Source organism: Charadrius vociferus, unplaced genomic scaffold (genome assembly GCF_000708025.1).
Source record: "Charadrius vociferus isolate BGI_N301 unplaced genomic scaffold, ASM70802v2 scaffold110, whole genome shotgun sequence".
Classification (NCBI taxonomy): Eukaryota; Metazoa; Chordata; class Aves; order Charadriiformes; family Charadriidae; genus Charadrius; species Charadrius vociferus.
The window spans coordinates 3,288,347-3,302,276 of record NW_009646761.1 but is presented as its reverse complement, the minus strand read 5'-3'; the positions used below and the strand labels follow the sequence as shown (position 1 = coordinate 3,302,276).

Here is a 13,930-nt window from a genome sequence, read left to right as displayed (position 1 = left end):
CAAGCAAGTGAGCCGAAGCCTTTTAACTGCCAGGTGGCCTTTCTACGTGGAACCACACCACTCTCTAACCTATCTTCTTCTGTCTTCTCCCTTTGACTGTCAGAAGGACACTTGTGGCCTCCCAGTGTCCTAACTTTGCCCTATTGGAACTATTTTTACTGTCTTTTTTCCATTCAGTCTTTAGAACATTGAGGTAACTTCCAAAGTTATTAGGATATAGGCTAAATATTCAAGGATTGTTGTGGTTGGTGATTGCTGAAACATTGAAGGGAAAATGTTAAAGTTGGATTTTGCTGGTCACCTCAACAGAATTGCCCCTGGATATATTTTGGTTGGTTGCTTGGGGGTAGTATGTGCAAGTGTAGTGCTGCAAAGCACAGAATATGCTCTAGTTTTATGTGTAGCAGCTAATGTCACATAGAACTTTAATTATTTTTTTCAGCAACTTCCACTGTGTATATTGGTTTAGTTGCAAGACAAGCAAGTCTGATACCTCTGTTAAATCTTTCTACGTGTTTGTTTTTTACAATTTATGTACCCTTTAAAAATAGTATGTCTGAAACCCAACAGTCAAAGGATAACCAAAGCAAAAAACAAGTAGAAGGCTTAAAGAAACTCTACCTTACTGACAGAAGCCTTACCTTTTGACTGCAACATTTACACTGTAGAACATTTGGGAAGAAGATGGAGAGCAGAATACTGTTGTGACCATGCATATGGGGTCTAGCTTGCTGATACATGGTATTCCCTGAAGGGTTATTCCGGAGAATCCCTGTTACAGTAACATGATATTCTACTCATCTGAGCTCAGGTTCTTAATCGACCGTTCTGTCATCATTGCTACCAACGTGTTTCTCTACTTGTTTGGAATCAGAATTAAGATGTACAAGAACTCATAGTAGAAGTGGAATTTAAGATGTATTTTTAAAAAATATCTGTGGTTAGCTGCTCCATTTTATGCTCTTATGTTTCTCTTGGTTGCTTAGGGTTTGAATGCAGTGTTTGATGCACTGGTGATTAACAAGCTAAACATTCTGGACCTTGTTCAAAAGTTACTACATAAGGACAAGTCATTGGAGGTGAGTCCTCAGAGGGTTTGTTCATTCTGGCCATTCAGACAGTAATGTACTAAAAGACAAAGATACAACTTCTGACAGTTTTGTTGTTAAGAATTAAAAAAAATAGAGGTATTTTCAGTCAACCTAGTAAGGCAATGTGCTGTGACATCTTTGAAGCAACATGAGTAGTAATGGGATAGCATTAGAATTGCACTGTGTTGTGAAATCCATTCCACACTTCTCTCAACAGTATGTTAACAATATGGTGTGGAAGAGCTGACTGCTTGATGCAACAGGTTCTTCAGGGTCAGTAGCTATACACCTGAAGTGGTTGTTTAACACAGTCTGGTTAGAGTAAAGAGAGAGAGATTTATTCAGATTTTCAAATGAGATAGACATTTGAAAAAGTACATTAAAAAATGTTATGTCTGCTTTGCTAATCCCACTGAAATATTACACTGTTTTCTTTTCAGAATACAAATTACCAAACAGGAGACAGTTCCTAGTAACTTTGGAGTTTAAAAGAAAAAATATGTAAGCACTGGTAGTCGCTAAGGATTGAATTTCTTACTTTTGTTGATATTGCTTTATCTAGTATTGGCTTAAGTGGAATCTGGCACCTAGTATTTGCACTGGCAAGCAAATCACAGAAACAGTCAGCCACAGGTGAATGATTGATAGCAGCCAAATAGACCAACAGCCTACTAGAATGTCACTACTGTTCAGCAGCTAAATCACTTGCCTCTCCCATCCAAGCTTCAGCAAGGCAAAGGAGTATTCATTGTACTTTGCATCGATCAGCAGTTTAACTGCAGAGAAGTCTTGCTCATGTTTCCGAGTACCAAAAGTCCTATGGAGCTTTTAAATTCCTTTACAAAGAGTGAAGTGAGGAGCTTCAGAGGGAAATCAGTGAAAGTGGAATCTCCAGAACTGAAACAGTAGATTTGACCAAGAACAACTAAGTGAGGGCTGCAGGAGTATTTCAGGCAGCAAATAGGAATGCTGGAGAATTTTGCTGTATAATCAGAGTAATGTCAAGTAGCATATCACAAGGAAAGAGTCTAGAGCTGTAGGGGACTAAAGCAGAGCCAGTTCAGAATTAAAGTGATAGAAATAAAAGCTAATAAGGAGGACCCTAGGAATAAGTGGCCAGTCTGCCTCCCATCAGAGCCTGGTAAGATCATGGAACAGATCATCCTGGAAGTTACGTCAAAACATATGAAAGACAGGGATGTGATTAGAGACAGCCAAGATGGCTTAACTAAGGGCAGATCATGCCTGACTAATCAAGTGGCCTTCTACGAAGGACTGACTGCATCAGTGTACAAAAGAAGAGGTGCTGATGTCATCTGCCTGGATTTCTGTAATGCCTTTGATGTGGTCCCCCACAACATTTTTGCCACTAAAATGGAGAGATACAGGTTTGACTGATGGACTGTTAGATAGATAAGGAATTGTCTGGATGTCTGCATCCAAAGAATTACAGTCAATGGCTCAATGTCCAAGTGGAAACTGTAATGAGTGGTGTCCATACTCAGACCAGTACTATTTAATGTCATGATCGATGTAGTGGTTTAACCCCAGCCAGCAACTAAACACCATGCAGCCGTTCACTCACACTCCCCGCCCACAGTGGGATAGGGAGACGAGGGAGAAAAGCCTTGCGGGTTGAGATAAAGACAGTTTACTAGAACAGTAACAGAAGAGGGAAAAAAAATATAGTAACAAATAAAGAATATACACAATGAGTGATGCAGTGGTCTGCTCACCACCCGGTGATTGATTGCCCAGCCTGTCCCAAGCAGCGATCACGGATCCCTCCCACCAACCAACCCCATTTATATACTCAGCATGGAGTCTATGGTATGGAATATTCCACTGGCCGGCTTGGGTCTGTTGTCTTGTCTATGCTTTCTCTCAACTTCTATGAGAAGCTGAAAAAGTCCTTGACTGCTTAGCAACAACTAAAAACATTAATGTGTTATTAACATTATTCTCATCCTTAAGTAAGAAAATTAACTCTATCCCAGCCAAAACCAGGACAATCAATGACATAGATAGTGGAATGGAGTGCACCCTCAGTAAGTTTGCAGATGACACCAAGCCGAGTGGTGCAGTTGAGGGAAGGGCTGCCATCCAGAGGGACATTGGCAAGCTTGAGAAGTGGGCCAGTGTGAAACTCATGAAGTTTAACAAGGCCAAGTGCAAGGTCCTGTGCCTGGGTAGGGACAATCCCCAAATATGAGTACAGACTGGGGGATGAATGGATTAAGAGCTGCTGAGAACTTGGAGATACCGGTGGATGAAAAATTGGATGTGAGTCTGCAATGTGTGCTTGCAGCCCAGGCAGCCAACTGTATCCTGGACTGCATCAAAAGAAGCGTGGCCAGCAGGTCAAGGGAGGTGATCCTTCCCCTCTACTCTGCTCTGGTGAGACCCCACCTGGAGTACTGCATCGAGCTCTGGGGTGGATGGAAGACATGGACCTGTTAGAGTGGGTCCAGAGGAGGGCAATGAAATGGTCAGAGGGCTGCAGCACCTCTCCTATGAAGAAAGTCTGAGAGAGTTGCGGTTGTTCAGCCTGGAGAAGAGGAGTCTCTGTGGAGACCTTATTGTTGCCTTTCAATATATAAAAGGGACTTATAGGAAAGCTGGAGATAGACTTTTTACCAAGGCCTGTAAGTGCCAGGACAAGGGGCAATGGTTTTAAACTGAAAGAGAGTAGATTTAGATTGAATAGAATAGAATATTTTTAGCTGGAAGGGACTTACAATGATCATCTAGTCTAACTGCATGACCACGTAAGGGCTGACTAAAAGTTAAAGCATGTTATTGAGGGCATTGTCCAAATGCCTCTCTAGGAAGGCTGTTCCAGTGTTTGACCAGTAATAAATTCTTTACAATGAGGGTGACTGGGACAGGTTGCCCAGAGAAGTTGTGGATGTCCCATCATTGGAAGTGTTCAAGGCCAGGTTGAATGAGGCTTTGAGCAACCTGATCTAGTGAAAGATGTCCCTGTCCATGCCAGGGCTGGTCGGACTAGATGATGTCCCTTCCAACTCAGACCATTCTTCGATTCTGTGGAATGTGTCAGAGTCAAACCTTTTCGGAGGATTACTCTTCTAAGCATGAAGAGCTCAAAGTGTTATGCTTCCATTGTGACTTTTAAACAGTTCTGTCTGGGTAAAGGAAACATGAAATGTAATTAATTTTAGCTCCTGCTACCCAGAAATCTATTCTGTTCTTTTCATGGAAGTGTAGCTAAGATTTTTTTGGTTTGGTTTGTTTGTTGAAAGGCAGATCTTAAATTCTCTTACTTGCAGATATTTGTCTTTTCGATTGAGACAGGTTTCAGTTTCATGCCAGATTTCAGTCAACTCTAAATCAAAGATGATACCATAACACTTCTTCCACTTTTAAAATTCTGCCTACTAAGAGGTTTTGTGGCAATTTGTGAAATCTGGCCTTTAAGAAGCTGCATGTACTGTTAAATGAAATGAAACCTGAGATAGGAGGTTTTGTGTACTTAAATCTGTTATAAGGCAGTTATAAATTGTCATTATATGGTTTTCCTTCATAGCACAATTCTCTTCCAAAAACAGTTTTTAGGAATGGTTTTCCTGTAATCCTCATTGTAATGATTTTGATTACTGAGATGTGTAAATTGGAAGTAACCATTTAAGCACAAAAACTATCTTATGTAAAATCAACGTTGCAAACTTCTTTATCCTTAGGCATTCAGCTAAATATTTTATGATGGCTCCATTGTTAACTACAAATATTAAAAAGCCATCTGAACGTTGCTCCTAAACTTAACTTATCCATTGTTTTAGAGATTAAATATCTTCAGCCAGGGCACTATTGGATGCCTGTGTACTTTTTTTTTTTAAAGCGCTCAGAAATAACTAATATTGATCTCCTAAATAATTATGGTGGTGCTTGCTAATCAGCATCTTGCAATAAAAGGTAATAATAACCCGTCTGCCAGCTCCCATGGAGGTCATAGAACTGATCATGTATGATTATTGGGTAGGTTTTTAAAGGTAATAGAAGCATATCAGACTAAGGGAAGAAGGTAGGAATAAAGGAAAGCTAATATTGGAGATCATATGACTGTGGGTTTTTTGCCAACTCTTCCATGTAAAAATCCATAGTGTACTGACACTTTCATCTTCAGATGTGTAGAATGGAAAGAGAAGTGGCTCAAATGATGTCTCATTTCAGAGAAACGTTCGTCTTCCATCTTCTGCTTCTCTAACGACATGTTGGGGCTGCATAGAATAATTTCAGCCATTAGGTTTCAGAGAGCTCTAAGACAGCCCTACAGCACTGTAATATAGGGGGTCAGGGAGAAGCTATGTCCTTCATTTCCTATCTAAGTTACCATTTGCTAGCTGAATAGGGTGTTGGAAACTTGGATTTGCATCTCAAAGCTGTGACAGGGATATCGTTACAGTTACTGATGATTCTGTTTCCAGCCTCTGTTGGTGAAACTTGAAGAACCTGTACAGTATACGGTATTTTTCTTTTCATTTATGAAACTGATGTCTGCTTGGAGAAAGTGTGTTTTACTTCACAGAGGAAAAAACGGAAAAGTCTGTCAAATTTAGTTTCTGTGACATCACTTGTCTATTTTTTATGTTAATTACCTTCTTTGGACCCTAAAGTGTATATGTAAATCAACTGAGTTAATGTGGATTAGACACAATGTTTTGTAGATCTTGGGTAATTTTAGCCTGACCAAAGTGATTCGGGTGCCTGTCATTAGCTTTTTTATCACATCAGTGATTGTGAAAATTTTCATTCAGTTTCTAATTCCTCGCAGTTTCTAACTATGCAGTTTTCTTGTTGTATGCATGTAATTTTACCTCTAAAGAAACCTAAGTGGACAAAAACTTTCCATGATAAGCAGTCAACTGGATATAGCTATTTAAAACAAAGTTCACAAAGTAACTTCCTCCATTTTAAAAAGAAAACACAGATCAATTTGATATGCCGTATACTAAAGACTGTATTCTGCTCAAATTCCCTATCAGAAAGTGCCGTGTAAAATTACATCAGCTATAGAGTTACTGAGGATTTGTACAAGAGAGACTTCTTGAATAAAAAAAGCTTTTTGATTGAGAAGAAAATGAAAATGTTTGCAAAAAATATTTTGCAGTTAGTCAATGAAAGCATAGTAAAGTTTGAGAACTTTGTGTAACTGCAAAAATAGTAAAAATGTCAACTCTAATAGCAAAAATGCACAGGAATAGCCTCGTCTTTCTAAGATAGTGGTGAAAAGGATGTGAATGTAGTGGGGAAGAGAGTAAAATAATGTTTTTTATATGAGGCTGGTTTTTTTCTTTCCTGTAGAATGCTGGGCTGTTAAGAAAGGGGCTGCTTTTCAGGATAACTCTTCTGATGTCTGGAGGGGCCAGTATACTTTATATACGCTGGAGGATTATGGGCACAGGGCCACCTGCTTTCACTGAAGTAGACAACCCAGCTTCATTTGCAGACAGTCTGTTCGTGAGAGTAAGTTATGAAGTTGCTTTTCTGGCCAGCTCAGAACATTTGTCTTTGTCATCAAATTGAATTTTCTTTTCTGTGCTTCAAGGAAACAATAAAGTGGGCAGTCTTTACATTTCAGGATGTGTGATGAGTCACTTTCCCTTGTGCTGCTGTCATGACTTTCTGCCATTTTTCTTAAAATAGTATGCCTTGTATATTCCTTGCATTCAATTTAGCACGCACTGCACATGTTGAAGTACATTCCCATTTACTCACTATTTTTCCCATGCATGCAAGCATTTAGCTTTGCTGGGTTTCATCCCTTTTCCACATTCTGTGCTTGACTTTTCATCTGATCTTTCATCATTGAAGAAAATAGCATAAAATTCTGGTCTGGTGCACGTGGAGTATGTCTTGGCATTATATCTCTGACTGCGTTAAGGCTCTTTCTGGAGGTGGAGAATGAAGGGCGAAGACAGTGGGTGCTGTCTTTTGACTTTTTCTCCCATTGTAGGAGATTATTCTTTTTACGTGTGGATAGTGGTTAGACAGCACTAAATTGCATTTCCCTGATCTGAATAGGAGAGCCACCTAGCTATGTTTAAAAAAAAATTAAAAATTAATTGCACGGCTGTAAAATAAATGGATATGTAACTAGTTGTAGTCTAACAGTATTTAAGGCCTCTTTATTGTATAAAATATGTTCTTTGATAAGAGAAATGATAGCAGAGAGAAGAACTAAAGTTACCCCCCCGGCCCTTAAGTTTAGTATCAAATAAATGTATGTTTTCTTTTTGACTGACAGGCTATAAACTATAATTACTACTATTCATTGAATGCATGGTTGCTGTTGTGTCCCTGGTGGCTGTGCTTTGATTGGTCAATGGGCTGCATACCCCTCATTAAATCCGTCAGCGACTGGAGGATAATTGCACTAGCAGCACTTTGGTTCTGCCTAATTGGTCTGATATGCCAAGCTCTGTGCTCAGAAGACAGCCATAAGAGAAGGTAAGAGACAGTGATGAATTTTAAATGCCTGGCCAACTTGAGTACAGTATTATTTTGTTGAATCCACTACTGATAATTTTAACAATTCATTGGAACCAGTGTCTAGCAAATGCAGTTCAAATAAATATTTATAGCTGTCATTACAATTTTATCCCAATTTGGGCACATCACTGTACACTGACTAGTGGGAAACAGAGTTGGAGGAGGAGGTATGGATGGCTGCTCTGTTTTTCTCCTGAAATGGCATTTTGAGATCCTTAACGCTATAGGTGGTAAAAAGTAATCTGTGCTCAGAACAGAGTAGGAATTGATGTATGTTGTTGCCCCTGCTTCTTACAATTCATCGTCTCCTTTAATCTTCTAATAATGAAAGAGAGAGGAGATGTGCCTTGAAAGGAGGTATAAATGCTGGCTGTGGCCACACAATTAAAAATTCAAATGTTGACCCATAGTACCTACTGAAGAAACAACTTCTACTTTACCCAAAGGAACTCAAAAAAGTTATTGATAACTATTCTGTCTCACTAATGGCTTCTGTTTAACTTTCCAGAGTCTGTTCCCATGGGTTTTATGTATAATTAATTTCACAGTTCTCTAAAATTTTTCAACAATTCAATCACAACAAGGTCATTCTGTTGTTCAGAGTGCTGAATATTTTCTTTTTCTTTTCTGTGGTATTCTGTAATTTCATCTCTTCCCCCTCATCCCTTCAAATGTTAACATCCCACGTGTGTTCCTTTCCACTGCTTCCATACTCATTTGCACAGATCAAATCATTCTGGAGAGGGGTGGAATTCTTGCTACAAGTGATGTTGTACATTATAGTAAAAACACACTAAGCATATATTGCTGAACGGTTTTTTCGTAAAAAGTAAAGTGAAGGCCTAGACTCTTGGGGATAAGAAAAGAGTAAGAGGACACATCTACATTGCATTGTAGAGATTTATTTGTAATATATTCGAGTAGAAAACTACCATGCCTGTGGCCTTTATAACAAACACCTGACACAGACCTGGGATTCATATTCCCTTATATCCGCTCTGTAAAAGCAAGGTACCTAATCTCAGTTGTCTAAGATCTGTATAGTCCAGTTACCTGCTGAGGATTACTCATTCTAACGCAGGTACCTAAAAAAAGGAAGATGAACTGCCCTCAACAAGTGCCTCTCTCTGAACTGTAGAAGGAACGTAGATGACCAACTTTCAGGTGGTTAAGCACAGTGGATTCTACCACTGATGGGAAAGAAAGCACTCTCTCAGCAGGACATGTACCTAAGTTTCTTCCTTACAGTGACCTATATTTTTTCCCTGTTACTGACTTAGTAGTTCAAAAAATAAATACTTTAAAACAGTTCCAAAAATAGACAGTACCATTACGTTTCCTGCCTGTTTATTTTAAATAGGAATTGTGTAATTAACGTGTAATGGGGCTATTTTCTGGCTTGGAAGCATGAACATTGATTTTCTGGGAATTATAGCTAGGATTTTAGAAGTGCCTGATGGAGTGAAGTGTCAAAACCTCACTGAAACTTAATTTGATTTGGTTATATAACTCCCAAAGGCTGCTTTTGAATGCCCAGTTCCATATGCACATCCTTCTACAATGTTTAAATAAAGTTTGTAAGTGGAAAAGGTGCTTTTGTTAAGATTTGCGATTGATTTGAGAATCTGTTTCTCCTTTGCAGGATTCTTACACTGGGACTCGGATTTCTTATTATCCCTTTTCTTCCTGCAAGCAACCTGTTCTTCCGAGTAGGATTTGTTATTGCAGAGAGAGTCATCTACCTCCCCAGTATTGGATATTGTATTCTGTTTACATACGGATTTAGTCTCTTGAGTAAGCAAGCCAAGAAAAAGGTACCATCAAAACAGTCAGTAAAGTTGATGATGAAGTGCTTCAATTGGATGGTTTGTTTCTTAACATGTCTCTCTTTCCTTAAGAAAATTCTTGCTGTGGCAGTACTTGGAATCTTATTGATAAATGTTATGCGCTGTGCACTCCGCAGCAGTCAGTGGAGGTCAGAAGAACAGCTTTTTAGGAGTGCACTGTCTGTGTGCCCTCTGAACGCAAAAGTAAGTCATTCATGTGGACTTTTAATCTATTTTTTAAAAAAAAAAAAAAAGTTTTAAATTTGGGATAGAGGAGGCATTATGCATAGTTAATATATTGTTGTACAATGTTATTCACAGTCTTGCTTGGTGCAAGAATATGACGTTGACATGTAAGCCACCTAAATTACAGTGGTAGCATAGTCAAAATACCAGACAGTGCAAATTACAATATCATAATTCAGAACTTGGGGGTGGGAGTGGGGAGGCGAGGCAGAAGGGGGAACATACTTCAGGAACGGCATCCAGCCAAACTGGATGTACTTTTAATAAAATCTGCTAAAACAATTGTGCATGTAGTTGCAAGTTATTACAACAAAATAACAAAAAGTAAGTAAGTTGTAGCAATGCATTCACCTGAATAATGCCTATGCTATGGTTTTTAGAACGTTTTTAGAATTTTGTGTACCTTCCAGTGATATATATGTATACAGCTAAGGGACAAAGCAGCCTATCATCAGTGTAATTGCAGGACGTGGGGGTCAAGTCTTTGCACCCACTTCTGCTCTTTTACAGTGGTTGAATGGACAGAATCTTCAGACAGGCTACTGAGGAAAACTGCGATATTCCTTGCAAGGCTTAGTGAGGGAACAAGTCAGAGGGTGGGACTGGATAGGATGCTTCACTGAGCTGAACACCAGCATTTGGCATAGTAGACTGAATCTAGCCTGCCAATCGAGGTGACTTCCACAGCAGTCCTTTGATAGCTGAGAGTGTGATCTGTTGGAGCATACCACAGAGCCCTGATGTCGTCTGAATTTTAGCAGAGACTCTTTGAAGAGCCTAGGAATATGAATGTGCGGCTTGTCAGTAAAAATACATTGATGTTTTAAAAGATAAGATTTCTGTAATCTAAAGTGGTATCTAGACAAGATAGATCAAGACACAGATGTTAAAAAGGAACCTGTGAATGCTCAACTTTGCAAATAGAATGATAAACTTGGAATTACTGGAATACAAATATGACAGAACAGTAGGGTTTGGAAGGGACCTTCAGAGATCACGTAGTCCAGCCCCCCTGTCAAAGCAGGTTCACCTAGAGCAGGTTGGACAGGAACGCGTCCAGGCGGGTTTTGAATAGCTCCAGAGCAGGAGATTCCACAACCTCTGTGGGCAGCAGTGAGCTGTAAAAAGCATTTATGGCCAATATTTACAACATGGGGGTGTCTTTCAATAATCTGAGATTTCAATACATAGGAAAAGAGGGGTAGTATTTTACTGTGTCATAGTTGTAGGCAACCATCTCTTTAATGACGACCTCAGTATATCTTGCCTTCTGCATGACAAGTGCATACTATAAATGGAGCAAATGCAATCTGTTTCTTTGTGTGTAATTCCGTCCATCTGCCATGGTAAGAGTGCTTCAGACAGATCGGCACTCTCTGCCTGTGCTCCAAGCTCCTTGGACACAAGCCATGTCTGGCTGGGAAGCTGTGTAGCTGTGTTCGCACAGTGCTGTGCTTGAGCCGATAAGCTGTATGCAAGCTACCGAACTAATGCAGCTGGTTCAAAGCCAGCGAGTGTACAGGGAAAATGAGCTTGTGTTTGTCAACACTGGGCTGTGTAGACATGCCTGAGCTGTATCGCTGCTTGTGACAGCTTGGGCAAATGGAAAGTGTGGTGATGTGAGCAGGGAGGGTTTTGTAGACTCACATTGCAATTTTGCTGAAGGAGTAACTTTGAAATCACAGTAACAGGGAACTTTTCTAAGCAACAGTATTCAAGAGTCCATGTGTGAGAACCAATCTCTTTTTTTCTTTACAGACTCAGCTATGTTTTTTTCAATTTTGACAAAGGTAGATGCAAAAATTGAACTTAGGCTCTGATCTGATCTTCTGTTGTCTTGAAATTGCAGACTTCCTTTAAAAATGACTCCGCAGGACTTTCAGTGGCCCATTTTTTTCAGTGGGAGGCTGAATAAGACCAAAATATGGAATGCAGATAATAGCTTTTTCTTGTTGTTATTGGAACATCTTTAATGTATGTAACGTTGTCATGCTTTACATCCCTTATGTAGCAGGGTCACAGAGTCTCCAGGTGTCTCCCAAATAGCAGCAAAAGCTGCAGCTCCTTGTTCATGGGTTTTGGTACAGCTCTTTTCAATTCCAAATTATCTGTATGTGAGCAGTGTAGAGTAAACTTACCTTAATTCGAAGTAACAAGTAGTTACACCAGTGCCTTCTTGAATGTCAAGACTCATCTTCTCTAAACTTCTCTTTAGATAGAGATGTAGAAACTGCATTAAATCAGATTGTCTGGGATAGTAGTGAATGTACCCCCTTGAGTGATGGATGCATCTGGCTCAAGAGGGTGAAATTTAGGATGAACTTTAATAAATGTGGCCCAGTGATTTTAAAATTTATTGGAAATAATCAGATAACATAATGAAGTTATAAAGATTTTGACTTTTTTTTTTTAACGTTCACGATGCAGATTTTTAAATGCTTTAAATATTTTACATTTTGTTTTAAATATTTAACATATTTTAAGTATATATGTATATGTGTACTTATGTATATAAACTGAAGTATTAAGTACTTTATATGTATATACTTAAGTATGTCACACATTTGAACTTCCTGCACTTAAGTTAGTTTCAAAGGTCGTTAGACTGAAAGAGTATGCATTTTAAATACGTTTGGCAGTATTTTTCTTAGCAGAACAGAAGGTGCCTGTATACCGATTCCATTTCCTTTTACCAACTTTTTCATACTGTATAGATTGACTTAATTCCTGGAGTCAGTGGTGATATACACTAGTGTGAGTTAGAACCAGGCCTGTGTTGTTTCTACTAAAGCAAATTTTGTGAACAGTTATAGAAACTGTTTTCTCCAGATATGTTGATTGTATGTTACAGGTAATTTATAAATTTGGATTATTTCAATGCTACTGGTTTAAAAGGGTCACTGGATCCAATCTGGCATCTTTTCATTTGATGTCATGATGTTGCAAGTTAATCCTGGAGTGCTTTGCTGAAGTACTGGAATATCTAATTACAGGCTATGATAAAAACATAACTGCTGTTTCACCATGTCAGACTACTGGCTTGGATTTATCTCCTTAGCTTTAGACATCTATATCTGAGCGAGTCGGCCATACTCCCTTTATAACTGGGGAGGAGAAGCTGTCCCTTTTAGCACATGGTTCATAATCACCTTGGACTAAATGATTGACATAGGCCAGAAGGACTGCACCCTAGATCTATGTGTTTCTCTCCACTGATGATAAAAGAAGTTTGAACAACTAGAGCAGATGTGGGTACAGAAGGTTATGTGAGATTTTGCCCTTGCCCTACTGCTGTTTGCTATTTCTAGACATTGCTGTATTGCTCCTCACCTTCTGAGGTCATTATACATTGTTACTTTTAATTTTAAAGATTATTCCCCAAGATGTGCATCTTACTGCCTTTTTTTTTTTTTTTTCCGTGTGATAAGTTACTGTTGGAAGTGCCAAGTTTTTCTCAGCTTTTAGCAAAGACACAGCAGTTTTTAAGAATCCAGAGATGGTTTTTGTTTCTGGATGACTTCCTCTAACTGATTATCTAAATAAAATTTGCAATTGCATTGTTAAATAAATGGGAAATAGCCACCTCTTTTTTCCTAGATTTGAAATAACAATTTACAATCATTTAAATTCAGTTATTATTCTGCATGTAATCTGTACATTCTTGCTACTGGCTTTTCTTTAATGGATAGAACTTAATAAACAGAATTCTTGAAAAGGCATTTCAGTAGCAACTTTTCTGCAATAATAAGCAAGGAAGTTGTGATACTCTTAGCAGAATGTGTTACTAAGCAGTCTGCCTTGACATACTAAGGGTAGTAACTTTGTACTTAATGCTTTATGCAGTCTGTAATTATAGATACATGTTTGTCAAAGACAAGCTATGCTGATACTGAAAATGCACAGCAGTTTGTGAGATTACTTTCTGCTTTCTTAAAAGGTCTTGTAAAACCTCTTTGTGACAGAACAAGATTTACTGCTGTTTAAAGATTTATGAAGCTGATCTACAGAGCATTTGCTTTAGATATTGAGAATTCTTTTCTATGTTATACATTAAAAGGGGATTATCTTCTACAGAATTTACCTTAAATGCCGTGGGCTATGTTTATAGGGGCTGTCTGCAGTGTTTTGCCACACAGATACTATTTTAGATGTCAATTTTTTTGTATACAAGACAGTCATGGAAAAGAACCTTTAGACAACATTAGCTGCACAAAAATGTGAAGATCAAAAAGGCTTTGTTTTATTATTGTTTAGAAA

At 38.7% G+C, this 13,930-nt stretch overlaps 1 protein-coding gene across 1 annotated transcript in view; it reads left to right on the top strand.

The window, feature by feature from the left end:
• Window positions 1-13,930, top strand: part of TMTC4 (transmembrane and tetratricopeptide repeat containing 4) — a 53,099-nt gene that overhangs the window by 25,962 nt on the left and 13,207 nt on the right. Inside the window, exons 6-10 of the mRNA XM_009891861.1 lie at window positions 987-1,079; window positions 6,414-6,575; window positions 7,357-7,559; window positions 9,244-9,415; window positions 9,500-9,631. Of these exons, the coding sequence (XP_009890163.1) occupies window positions 987-1,079; window positions 6,414-6,575; window positions 7,357-7,559; window positions 9,244-9,415; window positions 9,500-9,631 (762 nt within the window). The remainder of the gene's footprint in view (window positions 1-986; window positions 1,080-6,413; window positions 6,576-7,356; window positions 7,560-9,243; window positions 9,416-9,499; window positions 9,632-13,930) is intronic.